This window comes from Ixodes scapularis, unplaced genomic scaffold, assembly GCF_016920785.2.
Source record: "Ixodes scapularis isolate PalLabHiFi unplaced genomic scaffold, ASM1692078v2 PGA_scaffold7__128_contigs__length_106722199, whole genome shotgun sequence".
NCBI classification, from domain to species: domain Eukaryota; kingdom Metazoa; phylum Arthropoda; class Arachnida; order Ixodida; family Ixodidae; genus Ixodes; species Ixodes scapularis.
In genome coordinates this window covers 12,888,363-12,907,496 of record NW_024609882.1, presented here as the reverse complement: position 1 = coordinate 12,907,496, position 19,134 = coordinate 12,888,363, and the positions used below count along the sequence as shown (strand labels likewise).

At 48.8% G+C, this 19,134-nt stretch overlaps 1 protein-coding gene across 1 annotated transcript in view; it reads left to right on the top strand.

Annotated features, from left to right (window-relative positions):
• Positions 1 to 238: 238 nt before the first annotated feature.
• Positions 239 to 19,134, top strand: part of LOC8052023 (Down syndrome cell adhesion molecule homolog) — a 181,599-nt gene continuing 162,703 nt past the window's right edge. The window contains exons 1-2 of the mRNA XM_040220765.3: positions 239 to 454; positions 1,813 to 1,969. Of these exons, the coding sequence (XP_040076699.1) occupies positions 239 to 454; positions 1,813 to 1,969 (373 nt within the window). The remainder of the gene's footprint in view (positions 455 to 1,812; positions 1,970 to 19,134) is intronic.

Here is a 19,134-nt window from a genome sequence, read left to right as displayed (position 1 = left end):
TCTCATAAAAATTATAAAAACGGTAAATAGAAGATTCTGGCGACACAGAACGACACGACGGCGCGCGCCACAGAGGCCTGGACTGGATGTCAGCGTGCGCTGTGTTCCGCATAAAACGCAATTCTGCATATGACCGTTTCATAAATATATCTAAACAAAGCTGTCAATTTCTTCTAGTTCCTCCTCTCAGCTTTGGTGAAATTTGTGAACAATCCGGGAAATGAAGCATACCGGCACAATGTGGGCTAGTGTTAACGCCTTTTGGACGCTCTTTTTTTTCCCAGGTTCCAGCTCGTTTCCGGCGAGTGGCGGCTTCGGGCCTGCGCTGGTGCTCGAGCCCCCCACGTCGATGGAGTTCTCGAGCGAATCCGGCGCCGTGCTACCTTGCTCGGCCAGGGGACAACCGACCCCGAGGATCACGTGGGAGAGGAAGGACGGCTCGCCCGCTGCACCCGTGAGCGTTTTCACTGATTCAGTGTAGAGAGCCCAGATGTCAGAGAGGGACCAACTCGAGCTATGAAAGTGCGCTTGCAATCGAATGGCTGACGCGTCCTGCTCAGAATGGTTGCATGTGCGCGTGCGTTGTATTCTCTAGGGCGAGGAGGAAAGTGGGCCAGAGAGGCGGAGACGCTTGCAGAGAACGGACACTTTCCTGACTTCCTCGTAGCTTTCATTGCAAACTCGGCTATAAAACACGCGATTTCGATCGAGCAGTTGGAAACTCTCTAACTTCGAGGCACACTTGTTGAGAATATACTGCTCCGCTTCTTTCGTTGGCGTCGAGACACGTGCGATGGTAGCGCGGCTGAAACGCTCAGGGCTCGAAGGATTCGAAGAAGAGCAATCGAAAGACGCATAATATTAGGAATATAAATAACGAAGTTCCACGCGAGGAACATTTTTAAGAATGCGAACGATGCTTACGAATTTTTAGACATAAATCGCAGATATGCTCTTAACAGAAGCATATTTGCGGCGTGCTTGCCGTAAACATTATACATATTTGGCGCTGTAAGTTCCTTGATTTTCACTAATATTTATCCTAGGTTTTCAAGATTAAAAGAAAAATAACAACAACGAGATTAGGTTGTTTTTATTGTTTTTTTTAAATATTTTATTGAAAATCTGATTTTGAACACACAATCTGTTCTCCAGCAATTCTGCATCGATGTTTTGAGTGAAAAGCTTGATTTTCACGAGTGCTTTTGCAAGGAAAGCAGCTTTTAAAACCTAACGATCAAGCCCACATCTTTTTAAACTAGTATATATGCGAAAAAAAAAAAGAAACAACAAGCAAGCTCACTCAAATTTCGCACAGACTTTGGAAGGTGGGGACGGTTTTGAAACAGCTTAGCATCGTTTACTGAAAGAAACAAAGCGCGCGCGAGTATGTATCGCCTTCAACGCATTTCTGGAGAAGTGAAGCGCTGGATTCCTTCTATCTAGAACACAAGCACCGCCAAGGTGTCGCGTGAAGTACGCCCAAGAAATCTGGCGCGTCTGCTTTCCCGCAAAGCACTTTGGTGACCGCTACAATCTACGAAGCGAACTCGGTAAATGACGGGGACTATCATAGTTTTAAAGCTAAACAAAGAACTCTCTGCGATGTGACGCTGAGCATGGCCAAACGTCAAGCTCAGTGCCGAAGCGTAGACTTTTTAAATCTATTTTCCGCCCCGTGCTTAGCCGAGCTTCCTCCATCCGTTCCAGTGCTCTCTCAAGAGCTTTGGGAGAGAGCGGACGCGCCAGACTCCTTAGAGCCTGCGGTAACTCCGTGCTAAAGAGTCCAATGTCTCGTGTGGACTCTTGCAGGTAGACGGACTGCGCTCGGTCCGCTCCGACGGGTCGCTCGTCCTGTCGTCGTTCTTGGCGAGCCAGTACCGCCAGGATGTGCACTCGGCCACGTACCGCTGTGTGGCGTCCAACCCCCTGGGCACCGTCAAGAGCAGGCTGGTACACGTCCAAGGCGGTGAGTCTGTTCCCATGTGTCAAGGTAACCTGGAAGACAAGGCCTGAGCATGACGTCATCTGTAAGGGACGCGCGACCCGTTTCAGCCGGCAAAGACGCCGAATTTGAACGAGACGCGGCGAAAAGCGGCATACGTGTTCGTCTCGGTGATTCCTTGCGCAAGCCTCGCACTCGTTGTTAAACGCTTTCAGACGCACTTGCGGTGTCGCTGACAACGGTCGCTGACGCGAGCTAGGCGACGCCGCGTGGATTCACTAGCGGGGACGTCTGCTGGGGAAGCGGCCGTGTCTTCTCGGCGGTAGTGGTAGTCACTGGACCTTTGGGAAAGTAACTCCAAGCTCCAAGTAGGGTCCTCATTTTGGCTGACCGAGTTAGCAGTTTCTGCTTGACCTATCTATTCTCGGTGAGCCGATCTGAATTCAGGGAGAGAGGCTGCTTCGTAAATAGTTCTCGCCTACCGATATTTTGTTATCCGCACTACGCCGAAACAAGGGCACCTCTTCGCACGGTCATCGCATGCGGCTTCGGTGCTTGGCGGCAATAAAATTTATTTTCCTGCACTAAAATTCACTAGAACTATACAAGGTGTAAGAGAACTGTGGGTATAGTGGGTATTCACCGGAAACCATATTTGATGCGCTGTTTGGAGCGCATGCATAGAAGGATAATATTAATAGGTTGCTAAGCCCGGCAATCTCGATGGTGTGAAATACGCGTTGGAGAAGAACTGTGGAAGCTCGCCGTCAGCACGCGCTCGGCAGTCGAACAGACAACTACAGTGTAACACAACTATGGCCGCCCGCCTATTAGCGGCGAGATCTTTTGGTGGCGCCCTCGTTCAGTTACCTTTCGTGACGCCATCACCTTGTGAACAACAAGTTCGATGCCGTTTTTAATGGGCATGGTGGAAGCCGGAAATCATAGCGCTCTCAAAGCAACACTGCCAACACCGTCAAAATTCCAGTTCTTATATTCCTCTTATTTCCGTCGATGAGACATCCTCTGCTGACGTCGTAGTCAGCATTCGGCCAATTGCGATGGGCCGACCACAGCGACGCTTTCGATCGCTCACGTCGCCAATAAGCGCGATTGATAAGATGATTCCAGGCACAGTGCCAAAGACGCTTATATTGGCAAGGAACGCTCTCAGTGCGATTATGCTCCATGGCAATCTTGACGCGACTGGCACAGAGCGACCTTAGACCCGTATAGAGAAGAAGTTTGGCCATTCATTGGGGAATATAGGAGGCAAATGAAGAGGCGCCATTGGCCGAAACCGGGCCGGGCGTATTCTATGGCGTCTTCATAAATTCGAATTTGGCCAACCAGAAGGCGGAAATAACACCCTGGTGGTGGTCGTGAGCAACGAAATTAATAAGTGCGTCAGAGTAACTCTCGCTGACTGAAAATATGGTGCACGTGATGTCTCAATCACGTTCATCCAAAATCATGGTGGAAGAGCACGACTAGCGCTACAATCGAAATAATCCGTACGCCAGGCGCCGGATCTGCCGTCCGAGCGGTCACACACTGACCGAGCCAAACAGGGTTCTAGCGGCACATTCGTTTTTTACATCTTCTTGCGTTATCATAATCAAAACATGAAGAGTTACTGCATTTAGAACTTATAATCTTATTCAAACTGTTTCTCGCTACCACCGCTAGGGAATATTTTTCGGCTTCTGGTTGGCCAAGAGAGCACGCCAAGCTCCTCTATCTGCATCTGGTACACGCCCTGGTTCTTCCCGCTTCTCCTATTGACAAAATGGCCCTTTTCCGAGAAGCGTTCTGCGCAAACGCGAGCGCCCGATAACAAGCGGCGGAAGTCTGCACGAATAATCGAGGAAATTCGGAAGGAGGCTGTAGATCAGTGAGTAGAACACGTAATTGCAGCATATATATAATTGTGTTACACACACACAAAAAAAAAAGAAAGTGGACGGAAAGAAAAACACGGCGTTTGGGTGGACACCACGGATACCCCTCTTTAAAGTCGCGTTGGGCACGCGCCGCAGCTCAGAGAGCAAAGAAACTGGTAGCGTAGCTCCCATTATCAATTGGTAGCGCAGGTCGGTTACTTCCTCGATTTTTAGTTCGTGCAGCCACCGCCTGGGGCCGTCGGTATGTGGAAAAGGTCCATTCTCTTTGTACACGGCTCCGAAAGCTAGGGTCAGCTTTCGGAGCTTTGACGATCTGATTAAACCGACATGGCGATTTCCACCGTAATAATTTAGCCAATCACCTCGCGAGGATTCCTTGTCCGTATGTTAGTATCCGTTTGTGTCCGGCTAGCAGGCAGGAAAGGCAATGGCGCTACTTTCCCAAGCCTGATACAGTGCCTTTAGTATTAGTCAGTGTCGCGAATATATTCCGTTTAACACTAAGCTCGACCGCAGCCGAGGCTACAGTAGGATCGAAACAATCAAGCTGCACCATGAAGTGAAACGTCACGGCGCCCATCGTCTTTGTGCGTTCGCTTTTACCGGCTACATAAACAACGCAGCAACAAAAACCGCAGGATCACGCCGTATTCTCCTTTGTGTGATTCCATTAGTCGGTGCACAAAGACGATGCACGCCGTGCCGATGAAACCTTTGGCGCAGAGTATGCGGAGTGCAAGACGTCTGTTTCTTGCGCAGGAGTTGCGGTGACGTCAGAACGATACCGAGCTCGGATTGGCTTGGCTTGATCGGATAGTGGGTATACCCCGATGCTTGATGCCTCGGGGTCTACTCACTATTTTTTTTTGTTTCAATCAGCCAATACGAGCTCGGCGTTCTGACACCATCGCATCCCCTGCGCAGGAAGCAGACGAGCTTGCGGTCCGCATTGGCTCCATTGAATCGTCCACAGCGGTCGGACATTGAGTGAGAGTCTCTCTAGCCCGTCGAAGAAACGCTCCCTCTCTTCACGCTTCGACTCTTTTTCTGCGGCGCACGTCGCAATCTCGTTGGCTGCGGAGCAATCATCGGAGGACTCGACCCTCCCTGTGTTTCTTAACAATGACTATAATGGCAGAAACTGTGGAGAGGAGGAGACCAGAGATCGTCAGAACACCCAGCCCCGCTTGCAATATGTAGTAGGCGAATCTAGCTGCCTTTGGCTTCACTGCACTGTTCGAACGCGTATCAACGCCAAACTCGGGCGTCCGGCGTTTGGCGTTCGCGTTTGAACGCGTTCCAGCGCTGCAGTGGAGAGAACATCAGCTAGCTTAGCGTACTAATTATTCTATGCGGAGCTGGGTGTTCTGACGCTCTCTCATTCACTCGTTTCCCAGAGTTTCTGCTCGTATAGACCGACACGCGGCGCGGCTCTGTTTACCAACCAACACGGCCGGAAGGCCGCGTATGCGCAGAAGAAGCGGCAAGGCTCTCGCTGTTTTCGCCATTGTGTTATGTGGTGTGCGCTTGCTGGGGTCGTTGGGGAGACGCTTGTAGCTTTATTTGTGCGTCGCGTTTCTTGCCAACGAATGTCGCATACGGTATACCCGACTATTTGAGCTCGCTATTTGAGCCTGAACGGCAGCGGTATCGAGACAAACTGTGCGTAGACGGCGTTGCCTTCGACGATCCGTACGCGGTAAGCAAGGCCTGCTGGAGTTCCGACGTGAAGTTTGTGCCACCGACGTCGATGGCTCACCTAGTCGTTTATTTAGTTTTTTTCGCCAAGCTAGTTGACGGCCGACATGGCGCAGGCGTACAATTCTTTCGAGGCCTACAATTACTTCGAGTCGGTTTCCGCACTGCCCGCGGGATCAGCAGACTGGGTCTGCGAAAGTCTATTTATTAATTGATTATATACACACAGCGCCCTTCCGTCAAGGCAGGATATTTTTTTTACCTACATGACCATAAGGCACGAAAAAAGGGAACGCTTCGTCCGCTCTGCTGCCGATCTCCTACCGTTTGGTAGCACGGGCGCAGCTAGCCACCGACGAGCGCTTTGCTGGTGCTTTCTACGCGAACACCGTAGGGACAAAATTTTCGTCGTCCTCGAGGTCGTTCTAGGCGTCGTCCTCTAGGCGTCATCCTCTAGGCGTCGTCCTCGAGGTCGTCCTAGGCGTCGCCCTCTAGGCGTCGTCCTTGAGGTCGTTCAAGAAGTCGTCCTTGAGGTCGTCTCACCATAGTACAGCTTCGCTAATCTTCCTTCTTCACCAGAGTGGAAAGGTTGAAAGTCTTTTTTTTTTTTTTCATCAGGAGAATCTGTAACTTTCAGTACTTTTAGCCATTTATACTTTTGTAATTGTGCCATACTATTGTGTGCTGAGTAACTAACTGTATTATTTCTCTAAATGCTTCCATATAATCATCTTTATTGTTGTTTTTCGTGTACATTGTGTTCGGCTGAAGTATTATTTTTCTCAGTTGCTTCGGTTTTAGGATGTATAAAGTCGGATGCAGCTCTGAGCATACCCATTTTCAAGAGTTCTTTTTTTATTTCTTTTTGTCACGGTGCATACGAGGCAGAGCTTCCTAGCTCAATATAACCCTCATGTAGAATTGAGCCATTTTCTTCACCCGTTTGAAAGTAAAATTGTTGGAAATTTTTCCCCTCATTTGTTCGTGTTCTTAGCAGCATTCATATCTTATTTAAATAAATGTTATTTGTGGTTAAGATGAAAAAGAAAATCAGTAGTTAGAAAAAAAAAAGAAATCAGATTTCTTTGGTTTAAACCAGATTCGTTCGATTTAAAGCAAGACTTACGTGATTTATATCACTGACAATTAAAATTTGCGACCCTTCTTATCACTATTGGCGACGTGCGCGACCGAAAGCGTCGCTGTGGTCGGCCTTCCACGATTGGCCCAAAAGCTGACTATGACGTCGGAAAGGGTATGCCATCGACGGAAATAAGAGGAATGAAAGAACTTTAATTTCGACGGTGTTGGCAGTGTTGCTTTGAGAGCGCAATGATTTCAGGCTTCCACCATGCTATTTACAAACACCATCGAACTTGTTGTTCGCAAGGTATTGACGTTACAAGGAGGAACCATAGGAGGGCGCCACCAAAACATCTCGCCGCTAATACTTCGTCTCACATTAGTATGGACTATTGTTAGCCGCGCGTGCTAAAAGCGGGAGCTAGTCGCTTTGAATGAAGCCGCGGCGACTGCACGAGCGCTCGTGCAGCAAGTGCTCTAGTCAAGGCAGTCAAGGTTGGCCGCTCGCGCCAGCACAGCCTTCGCGGTTAGTCCATGCTAGGGTGAGACGAAGTATAGATGTGCTTTTCTTAATGGCTGTCTGCTAAAAATTACCCCTGCTTGATTATTATTTGCTTCAAATACAAAATGAATGCCAATGGGAAGCGAAGACTGATAGACAAACGCAAAATGGAAGAGATTTCCAGTGTTGTTTTAATGGTAAACATGTTTCATTTAAATGATTGTAGCCAATTCGGTACGATTTAAGTCATTATAGCCTGATTAGCGCTATTTAAATCATGATTTAAATTATTATTTAAATAAGGATTCAAATCATCTTGATTTTTATTCCCGACATTGTCGTGGTACAGGAATAGCTTGAATTTCCGTCTCGAACGTGCAAGCCAGTGCGCAAGTAAGGAACATGACACTAAAATAATTGTGGTGGATTAGTAGGTTTTATTTTTGGGTTAGAACTAAACTGAAGAGAAATAGCAACCGTGTATTTCTCCTTTCGATAATTACCTACCAATCACGGAACCCTCAATCTACGTACCGGAATGCACCGGAAGCCGTTGGGATCCAATTTCATAACTGATTTCATAACTCAGAAGAGGATTGCAGCCAACAGAGAGTGTGAATGTAGAGACGTGAACAGCGTCTGGCTACTAGGAATAGGACATTGTCTTTTATTGAATCTTTCCGGACAATATTCGTAACTCATATAACGCTCAGTTTTGAAATATGGCATCTGATCCGAAGCGCTAGAGCTACATTCGGGTGGAGACTGAGCTGACTGAACATTGGCCTATATGCAGTTTATTTTTGTTGCAGGGGCGCAAAACACACTTTCGCCATGTCTGATGAACGCGGAGCTGATGAAATGAGTGAGTGAGTTTATTGAGCAAAAGAAAAAGGGGGTAATGCGGAACGAAAGGTTAGTCTCCCAATAGCGGGGTCAGCTTTCTCGTTCCGCTTGGGGAAAGGGAAACCAAGAGTGGTTAAGAGGAGGAGGATGGCTGACGCCCGTCAGTACAGCCTAGAGGCGTGTTGAGAGGCCAGTCTCTTGGAGGAAAAGAAGGATGACTTTGAATGTTTGCACCCTTAGTGCTTGTGGTCCTGCGGGAAAAAGAAGACTTCGGGTATCCTGGTTACTGCCGTTCGCAATAGATTTTTTCAGGACGTTTCTTGAATTGGCGTTTTGTGGGCATGTCCAAAAGATGTGGTCCAGATCTTCTCTTTTATCACATGCGGGACAGTTTGGGCTAGACGCTTGTCTCATGAGATGTAGACGAGAGTAGGTGTTTGCACAGTTGACTCGTAGTCTATGTAGCAACGATTGTTGCGGTCTCGGGAATTTGTTTTTGGGAATGGTTGGAGGAGGTAGTCCAGAAGCCGTTCCTGGGTGGGGGTGATTAATTTGTGCTTCATTATGGATTATGATTCGATAGTTGTTGTATGGATGTATTTCTATTACTTGGGATACATTATTGTGGGCTTCATTTGCAAGGGCATCTGCTCTTTCATTTCCATGTATACCCACATGCGAAGGGATCCACTGAAAGCAGATGATTGATCCTTCTTTAGCCATGTGGTGTACGAGTTGAACAATGGATCTTGCCAAAGGAGTTCCCCTTCTCAAGTTTTGGAGCTGTCGTAAGGCTCCTTTCGAGTCCGTGAAAATAGCCACTTTTTCATTTTCCGAAAGTGTTATTAACTCGGAGAGCGCGAGCCATATCGCAGCAAGTTCTGCTGTGGTCGTGTCGGTACAGTAGCTCAATTTGGCTGTAGAAGATTGATTAGATTCTGGTATGATGTAAGCAGCTGTGGTGGATAAGTCTTTCCTGCTTCCATCGGTATATATGTGCTTCATGTTGCAATAGGACTGGATGACGTCATTTGCGATGTCGCGTGCCACGATATCGGCGACGTGGCCTCGTCGTGGGAGGTCCATGATCTCTGTTGTTATGTGGAGGTGATCGTTCTGCCGGTGTGGAGGGGGGAGGGGAGGGATGTTCTCTGGGTAGCCGACGTGGTCAATGAAGCGTTTCATGGTCTTACCGAGGTAGGAGTGATGGCGTAGTAGTATGCTGTCAATGAGTGTCTCGTATGATGGTACTCTGAGCAGTCTGGCTGCGTGAAGTAGTGTTCTCTCTTGTGATTGTGTTTTTAGTGGTGAGTCACCTGCCTCGACTATAGTGGAGACGTTATGTGACGAGCGTGGCAGTCCGAGACAAATCCTGAGTGCGTTGCGGTGAAATGTTTCGAGAATTTTCCATTGAGAATCCAGAATCTCCAGCAGGGGGAGGGAATATAATATTCGGTTGACGATAAGGCCGCGATACAGCGTAAGCATGACTTGTTGACTGACACCCCAGTTGCGGCCTCCTATTCTTCGGATAGCGCCAAGTAATTTGCGGGCCTCATTTAGTGTATGTTTGACGGCTGGGCGCCAATTTCCTAGGTCGTCAATGATTGCACCAAGATATCGCACCTCAGTGCTTCTGCGAATCCGTTTGCCATCTACGCGTAGCGAGCTGAATTTTCCTTTAAGTCTAGCTCTTGGCCGATAGCTCAACGCCGATGTCTTTGTTACTGACAGCGTGAGACCCACGTGGTAGAGAAATGCGGCTGTTGTGTTCAAGGACTGTTGGAGTTTGGCTTGTATTGTAGTCGAGATGCGCGTTGGCCCCGTACACCAGAGCGCAACATCGTCTGCATAGATAGCGCAGTTGACTGCGATTGTGTCACCTTTAGGAAGCGCAGAAGGTAGGCCGGCCATCACGATGTTAAATAGCAAGGGACTTAAGACGCTTCCCTGTGGTACTCCCTGGGAAGAGTCGCGGGGCGAACTTGTATGCCCAGCTATTTTTACATGGAAGGTTCTTCGTTGTAAAAACGACGCAATAAACTTGTACGTTCTCCCTCTGACACCGATATGACGAAGGCGCTCCATAATCACGTTGTGTGGAAGTGCATCAAATGCTCGGTGAATGTCTAGAAAGACAGCATGAAGAACGTGTTTTTGTGCCTTGGCTTGCTCTAGTGATGATGTCAGATTTCCAATCGAGTCCGCTGTTGAGCAGCCCGCGCGAAACCCTGATAGCTGTGGTGGTAGCGCTTGTGCGTCTTCAAGTTGCCAGCTGAGCCGTCGGTGGATCATCCGCTCTAAAAGCTTGCAGGCACAGGAGGTTAAGGAGATTGGACGGTAAGATGTTATGATGGCTTTCGACTTGCCTGCTTTTGGGACGGCTACTACAGTAGAATGTAGCCAGGAGGAAGGAAGTTCGCCGGATCGCCAAATCACGTTGAGGTACTCTAGAAGAAGGGGTCTATCCGTAGCGTCAATGTTTTTGAGGGCTTGGTTTGTAATGCCGTCGGCTCCTGGGGCACCCTTGCGGCGACAGCGAGTCAGGGCATAGTCTAGCTCTGGGTTTGTGAAGTCGTCGTTTATAGTGGCTAGGGTGAAATTTAGGACTGGAGGCTTCGGCGCTGGAGGTTTTCCTTGCGGTGGAGATACAGGCCTTGAGAATTCGTCAGCGAATTTTTCTGCGAGGTTAGCCATAGTAAGGTTGTCTTTTATCGCTATCTCAGCAAAAGGATATGCTTGAGATACAGGCTCAAGTAAGCATCTCACAGTGGTCCAAGGTAGCCTCGACCCCGAATCAGTTTTAAGCGATTCGCTTCGAAGTTGCCATTGTTGTCTGCCTAGGCGTCTGGTATGACGACGTAGTTTTGCGTCTATCCGCCTTGATTTTTTCCAGTCGGCGGGGGCATTTGTGCGTCTCGCAATCCGCTGAGCTCGTCGAGAGGCAGCGCGGATTTCGAGATATATAAGGTCAGGAACTGGGTTGTTCGCGGGTAGGGTAACTGTTTTGGTGGCTTTAGAGAGAGCTACACATATTGCATCTTCCAGTGGGATGCTACCCGTGCCAGTGCTTTTAAAGAGTTTTGCTAGTATTTGTCGATACATATCCCAATTCGTTACTGTATGTACACGATGTTTTGGTGCGAGGCCGTAGCGGGGAGTGAGGTGAATTGGAATTTGATCTGAGCCCCATGTGTCGGGCTCGAGACTCCAGACTATCTCTATTTCAGGCGATACCAAAGTGAGGTCTAGGACGCTTGCTTTTTCAAGGTTGGGCCGTACTAGTGTAGGGTCTCCGGTGTTTATGCAGCGGAGGTTCAAATCAGCGATGATGTCCAAAAGTATGGTGCCTCGTCGCGTAGTGCTGTCGCTTCCCCATGCTGGATGGTTTGCGTTGAAGTCGCCACACCAGATGATGGGTCCAGAACAGCGTGCACGAATTTTCCGGATTGCGTTAGGATTCCAAGGTGTATTTGGTCGAACATAGGTGGATATGACAGTAACTTCCTGCTTGGCTATTCGTATGATTGCCGCGACGTGTTCGTCATATGTAGAGTTGAAGTCTTTCAAAGGTATTTCTTTTTGACAGATAGATTTTTTTATGAATAAGGATGCACGAGATTTTCCATCGGGGTGAATTGTATCACTGTGGTACTGGACATATGGGGAGAATCGGTGAAGCCCTTTGGGTAAGTAAGTCTCTTGTAGTGCGAGAACATCTGTTTGCAGTGTAAGGAGGCGGCGCCGAAGTTCAGGTAGGCGAGGACGAAGGCTGTTTACATTCCATTGTAGTATAGTTGGCAAAGGTTTTATGCTCTTAGCCTTTTTCGTTGATTGTCGTTTAGCTATTGGAGCAGAAAAGTGAAAGCACTGGGCTTCGTGGAGGCGTTATAGACCTTTTAGTGCGAGTATGGCGTTCTTGAGAATAGTTCAGAACGCCATTGAAATAATGGACTCTAATGAAAGGACTGCTGTGATCACTTGGTGGAGCGTTGATGATGGTGGTATTGTGTCCAATATTTTTCGAAGGACGGAGAAAATTAACGGCACTATCACTTTAATCAGTGAGGTAGGTGCTCTTCCATTCGCCTGGTTGGGAGTCGACGCATGTGTATGAGGAGACGAGTGTGAGATAATGTCTTTGATGTGTTGTTTTTCCCAAAAGAATGGTTTCTGAGAATTTCCTAGTGTGTCTGATGATGTGGATGCCGCGGTGGGGTCATCTTCAGCCGTTTTCCCCGAGCTGCTCAAAGGAGGGAACGCCTCATCAGTCTAAGGTGGCGCTGCCGTACTGGTTATGTTAGGTCTCTGTATATGTTTTTCATTCACTTGCTTGTTGGTTTGACGTTTCGCGTACACAGCACCCCTTGCCTCACGAAGTGTCGTGTTATTTTCGTGTTGGTATCTCATAATTTCTGTTTCCCTATGCTTGACCGGGCATTCTGTTGCATTAGAGGTGTGATTTCCTCGACAATTCACGCAGCTCGGGGTGGCCTCACATGCGCCTTCATGACTTTGCCCACACTGATAGCAAATTTGGAACTCTGCAGCGCATGCAACTGCAATGTGACCAAATTTATGGCATTTGTAGCGTTGCAGGGGTCGTGCTCGATAAGGAATTACTGTAGTCCTCACAAGGCCCACTTTGACATGCTGGGGTGCCATTTTCCTGCAAATGCAATTCGCACAACAGGCGATGCTTTGCCTAGTCGCTTCACTTCTGTTACTCCAATGGAGGACTGTAGCTGCGCCTTGACGTCTTGTTTGGTATAGTCGGGATCAATATCTCGAAGTACGCCGAAACAGTTGGAGCGTTCTCGAGGTATAAAAGCTCTTACAGGCACGTCACAGAGTTTTGTTATCTTTAGAAGTTCGGCCTTGTAGAGAGGTCGTTTCACATCTACTGCAACGATGTTACGTGCTGCGTTCACTCGAACTACATTGACCATGCCTGGAGCAACGTTGTTGAGGAAGTCCGTGAGCTTTAATTTGCTGAGAGATCCCACTTTGTCGTTTGCTGTCGGGATGAACAGTACTGTGTATCCGACCTGTAAGTTGGTTTCGTTCGTAGGTGGTGATGCAGGGCTCTGGCTTGTCTTGCGTCTTTTCTTTCCATGCACTAGTTCGTACTGGGCGTCATCGGAGAGCATGTCGTCGTCGTCACGTAGGGATACAATTGTCGATGAGGAACTACTGTGTGAGTCATTTAGGAAATCAGTAGGTGGAAGGTCACCTATGGGGCCCGTAGCCTGGTCTTCGTCCTCTTCCATGTGGAGTTGGTTCGGTGGGGTCAGAGGCTCAGTTGTCATTTCCGAGATTTTTCCGGCCTCCCAAAAGGAGGCCCTTTGAACACAAAGGTCAGGTACTTTTCTCTAGTGGTAGTCACAGAATTGGAGGTTACTCAAAACGAAAAACAGTAGTTTCTTACGATTACTTCGGAGAGCACAAAATGGGTTACCAGAGATAGGATCGTCGTCGTCGTCCTCGATGAAATGGTGTGCTGTGATAAAAACATTACGAGATAAGACCGCGAGCCAGTAGCCGACGCCCCATCCTGCTAGCGCTACTGCTCGGCGAAACTACGCCAACGCCACACGGCGGCATCCGCTTCGAAAACCTCATGGAGAGCGCGTCGAATTTGACACTACTACTTTTTTGGAGCATTGCCGAAAAAGTGCGGAAAGGGAGTATAAAAAGAATGGCAGTTTATTCGAACCCTTGTGGAAATCTGAAGCAAATAACCAAAGGGAACAATTCTGCGTTGCTCTTATGATCGCCTTTCTCTACACGAGAGATAAAATCAATAGGCAGTTTGATACTTTAGACCCATGTTCCGGATAAAAAAAACAGGACGCGGGATGGCCAAAAAAACATGCTTTTCGTGCAAGGCTCGTCAAATTATGAGGCGCTAGAGAAATGCAGCCTTCTGCGTTAAGTCCTTATTTCGAACTCTTTTTGTTCGCCCTCCGCCCATTGAAAAGCATGCGGGAAGGGCCTTAGAACGCACCTGGTATCGCTGCGCCGCAGCGTTCTTCCGCATCAAAAAGTTCGTCTGCTTTCCTCGCCGTCACCATGGCAACGAACGCCGAATGAATAGAAGCACGCACGGTACCGCCGCGTGAAGCTAGCAACAGCTGACGCCATTTTACGAACGCCGTCTGCTAGCCAAAGCCGAACGCGGTTTGGCAGATCAACCGCCCCCGCCGGTGCGCCGCTAGCAAAGACGACGAAGCTAAAACACGCCGACGGCGATCGAGCAAGCAACAACACCGCGGGACGACTGCAGCGGCGGCATTTATTCGGATCAAAGGCCGCCTTCACCGGTGCGCCGCTAGCAAAGACAACGAAGCTGAGGCACGCCGACGGCGAATGGGCGAGCAACAGCACCGCGGGACGACTGCAACGGCGGCATTTATTTTGATCACAGGCGCGAAATAAGCAAGAACAATTTTTATTTGAATCATAACACCCGATATCCAAGTTGGGGACCACATACCTTTGCTGGGTCTTTCCTGTGAACTTTTTACAGAGACACGGGGTGCCGCATTAAAAACACAGCTCCGTTTGCAAAATATGGGGGCCCTGAAAAGGGCCGTTTAGACCGCTGCCAGAACCTATAACTGACATAACGAGCAATTGACAAGCGGTTGGCGCATAAGTCGTCTTTATGCACGCAGACGGGTGACAGGCTCAGCGCAGCGGATCCCTCGAAGTCACCGGGGCCGTCAGAATCCTCGCCCTGTCTGCGTCGGGGCTCTAGATTTCGGCGGCCGCGGCGACGAACGACTGGAATCTATCAGTGTTTCCGCGCGCCTTGTCTCTCCTCCAAAACATGAACTTTGCAAGGTGACCAGTGAAATGGTGGCTCTCGCGCCGTCCAGATGGAAGAGAGTTTTTGACGTGGGCCCAGGTGCAATCCACCGTATTGGTGTGCGCACCAGTGTTCGCGTCGACAAAGTTAAGCTTATGGTTGACGGTGAGGTGCGTGAAGCGAGCGTCATCTGCAAGCTTGCGATAGCCAGCCCAACAGTCAGTAATTATTCTTGTTCCAGGGTGGACCAACTCGGCTATTAGCCCTTGCAGGGTTTTAGCGTCACGGGTCTCCACGGGAACAAGAAAGCAGCACCCGCTGCAACGCGCCACACCGCCGAAAACCCACTGGCCAGGCCTTAAATACCCGCGATGGTACCTGTGCCTACCGAACATACCCAGGCAGCACAAAACGTCGTGGAAACGTCGAGAAAAGGTTCCTGACGTCCGTGACGTCCCGCGTGACTTCGATCACGTTTTTTCGATGTTGAGGTGACGTCCTTATATAACGTTCCATTAGAGTCCAATCAGTGACGTTGTGACGACGTTGTATTCCAACTCAAACGTCGCCAACGTTCCCACGACGTCGATGCACGACGTTCAGGCATCGTCCAACGCTCACGTTTCTTTGACGTTGAAGTGAAGTTCATAAATGACGTTCCATTATCGTCCTGTCCGTAACGTGCTGGCGACGTCATGTTTCAACTTCTACGTCGTCATTGTCGCCACGACAAGACGTTTTAGCAGCGTCGAACACTCACGTTTCTTCGACGTTAAAATAAAGTCAACAGTGACGTTACATTAATGTCCCGTCAGTGACGTTCCAGCGACGTCGCGTTCAGACCTAACTGTCGTAAACGTCATACAGGACGTACTGGCAACGTCGACCACTCACGTTTTGTTCAACGTTGACGACATATCTAAATTACGTCTCACTTTTGCCTTGTCATTTACGCCTTGGCGATGTCATGCCACAACCTTTGTTTGGTGTTTTTTTAGCTTTTACAGTTCCATCTCCAGCCGCAGAATCACGTATAGTACGCGTTCACTGTTAAAAGCTTAATTACAGCAGTGTTCAAAGTGACACTGCTCAAGAGCCGCAAGCAAAACTTAATTTTTGAGAGTTGGAGAAAATTATTTAAGCATTAATTTATTCATTTCAAGATAATATTAATTGCGCATGGGATTACACTAGGCAGAGCATATACAAAACTCAATGTTCACTAAAGGAAAAAAAATATGAAGGCATGCTGGGAATATCATTCCTTTCACATGTGCTTGTTATATTTTTGGTTTGTTTAAAATACTATTACGGTTTTAATTTGCGAAGTCAAGCCCATGGAAGTGAACCCCATGGCGTCCGGAACGAATTGTGCCATTCTTGTCTTTTGCACTCGCGTTGTCGTCTTGCTTTGGTCCTGGGACGCGCCACGGGAGCGTCGCCACACTAGCCCCTCTCCAGGTGATTTCAGGCATGCATCATTTCCTAGGAGCATTCATATTGCTCCGCGACCACCTGGGATTGTTTTAAGGTTCGGAAATTTCTCTTCGTGTTTTGTTACCCACGATCACTTGCGTGCAACCACAAAATTCGCATCAACATCACAGTTCATCCCCAACACCAACTTCCAGCACATTAGCGCTTTCAGTAGATCGGTGCGCAGCCTCGTTACGTGACTGTCAAAACAGATCTTGCTTTCTTTGGCACTGATGACGTACCCAAGCGAAAATTGCACGCCGGCACACACAAAATCGGAGCAGAATTTCACTGCACACTTGCGCATTTTTGAACGCTACTTAAAAAAATAAAATGCCCGGCAATGACGAAATCCGGTAGATACGGTCAACAGTTTGTGTAGATTGGCACACATGATGCCATCCGTTGAATGGCCCAGATGACGGTCCAAGAAGCGTTCAAGTACAGCCTGCACCTAAGTGTCAACAAAACAAAAAAAAAAAAAAAAAAAAAAAACACGGTTGGCGTCAACACGGCGCGAGAGAGAGGGGGAAAGGTAGGCAGAGGAGGGGCCAGTGGCATCTCCATAGAGCCCCATGCGATGCGTCGGGAAACTCAGCAAGAAGAGGGCGAGAGAGAAAAGTGGGTGAAGATAGCGACGACTAAGTTCCGGGCGCGCGTATTTTCTCAGTCGTTCTCAAAATATTTCACCGAATGTTCTGTTCTTCGATCCCGGTCCAGCTTTTTCCGAAAGCCAGCCACTAGCACCGGCCGTCACGTCTACGGGTCTACGAGGCAGGCTGCTATGTCGCCATGATTTTTTTTTTTTTTGAGTCTGCATACAGTATAGGTGCTGCGATTGGATGAGTCGTTCAAGTCACCCTCATGAAGAAGTCTGTGATCGCCAAAACGCCGTCGTATTCAGTCACGCCTCGAGGATCTTTTTCAAGGCCATAACGCTTCACATGTTGAATCGTACTACTGCTCGGATCAAGGTGCCTGTGAGGATATGAATGACGCCCCCCAGAAAACAAGTGGCAGTGCACATAACGGCGCGTCAAGTCCAGTCTCCGATCAAGACCCTTCAAGCGCCTCCGTCGATCCCAATCAAGAACGCCCAGCGGACGGGATCCCCCTTCTGAAACCATTCCCGTGCACGCAGTGAGAGTACCAGCTACGCGCAATAGGACGGCTAAACCATGCGCGTCAGCGCATTAATCAGAAGCCGAACGAGGTAAGCGGTGGAACATTCCGCGCCCCGTGACATCGTCTCTTGTTCATTTATTTACGTGAATTTGTTTGTTATTTTATATGTTTGAGGCTGGCACATCCAGGGACGTCTCTTGGAGGCGCTCCGTATTGCATATCGTGTCTGAACATGCTGAAATAAACAGTTCGTGCCAAACCTGTGTTTTAGTTACTTCCTTCGTACTTGCTTGATAGCAACTTGCCTTCACAATAATACTGAAAAATTACTTTTTTTTTTTTTTGGGGGGGGGGGGGGGGGGGGGAAGAGGGGGGGGGGGTGGACCGCAACGTTTTCCCACGACGGCTAGGGAACGTAATTTGGAAAGGTTTCTCGACGTTCTCTGAACGTCGTTGGTAGTCCGGATGTCGTAAACACACGTATCATAAACGTCGAGGGAGGACGCAACGGCCCACTGAGACGTGCATGTGACGTGCAACAAACGTCATTTGGAACGTCCCCTCGACCTTCTGTGCACCTTTTCTCGCGGACATTTAAAGGTTTCATCGACGTCGAAGGAAGGTAACGTCCGGACCTTCGACGTTTTACGACGTCACGTTACAGACGTCTTCGACGTTCTTTCGACGTTTTCTTCACGTTTATGTGCTGCTTGGGTACTCTCGTCTGGTTCTACAGTCACGCCGTCGCCACCAATCATGTCTGAATGCTTAAAGACGGCATTTAGCACAACCTCCCGACAAAGGCTCGCCCAATCAGTTATTGTCTTACTTGCGATATCAGCCTCCCGCTGAATGACGGCGCACGGTAGGTTCTGGCATCCGGAGGATGATTTTCATGAGTTGGAGAAGCGTCAGGTGCGTGCGATCCTTCGAAAAGGGAACCGCTTCGTATCGAGACTTCGCCCCGGCACTGAACTTTGACCGACTTCCTCTTGGGCACCTCACGAATCATCCACACACCGCACCCCCCCCCCCCCCCCCCCCCCCCCCCGTGTAGCCATCCGCAGATCTAGCGCGGACTTGCAGCTTGTCATCGCAGCTTCGCACTCTGGACACGCACGAAAACCCAGGAGCCAGGAGCAGGCCAACGCGCTGAAGCAAATTAATTGCTTCAAGAGGGTCTTTCATGGCGCCAAGAAGACGGCACAAGTTGAGCACCATGGCACTGCGATGCTCGCCTCTGGAAGAACAAAGCGCCGAGGGGGAACTGCGCGCTTCTTTGCATTTATTATATTTATTTCATCCGCCATTTTATACCTCGTGACACAATTCTAACAAACTCATTGGTTGATCGGGCGTACCACACCATCGCGTGACAAAAAAAAAAAAAAAAACGCCAAACGTATGTCCACGGACGGCATCGTCACAGAAAAGGGAGCAGTCGAACCCAACAACAAAATGAAGTAACAAAGTGAATAAAAAAAAAATAATAAGAAGGGAGCCGTTGCGGTTTCGGACGGCGTCTTCTTTGATGAGAGGAGCTGCTCTGGCCAGAGCGGCCTGAGCAGCCGTGCTGCTCTGGCTGCTCGGAATATTCCTTTTTGTTCATTTTCTTACTCTACAGGGTGCCACGACCCTTATTTGAAGCTGATTTGTTAAATTAATAACAAACAGCGCGTTGGAACGGAGGAGGTAGAGAGTCTTGGCGTCAGAATTTGACGTGGTACAAAAGAAAAGAAAATAA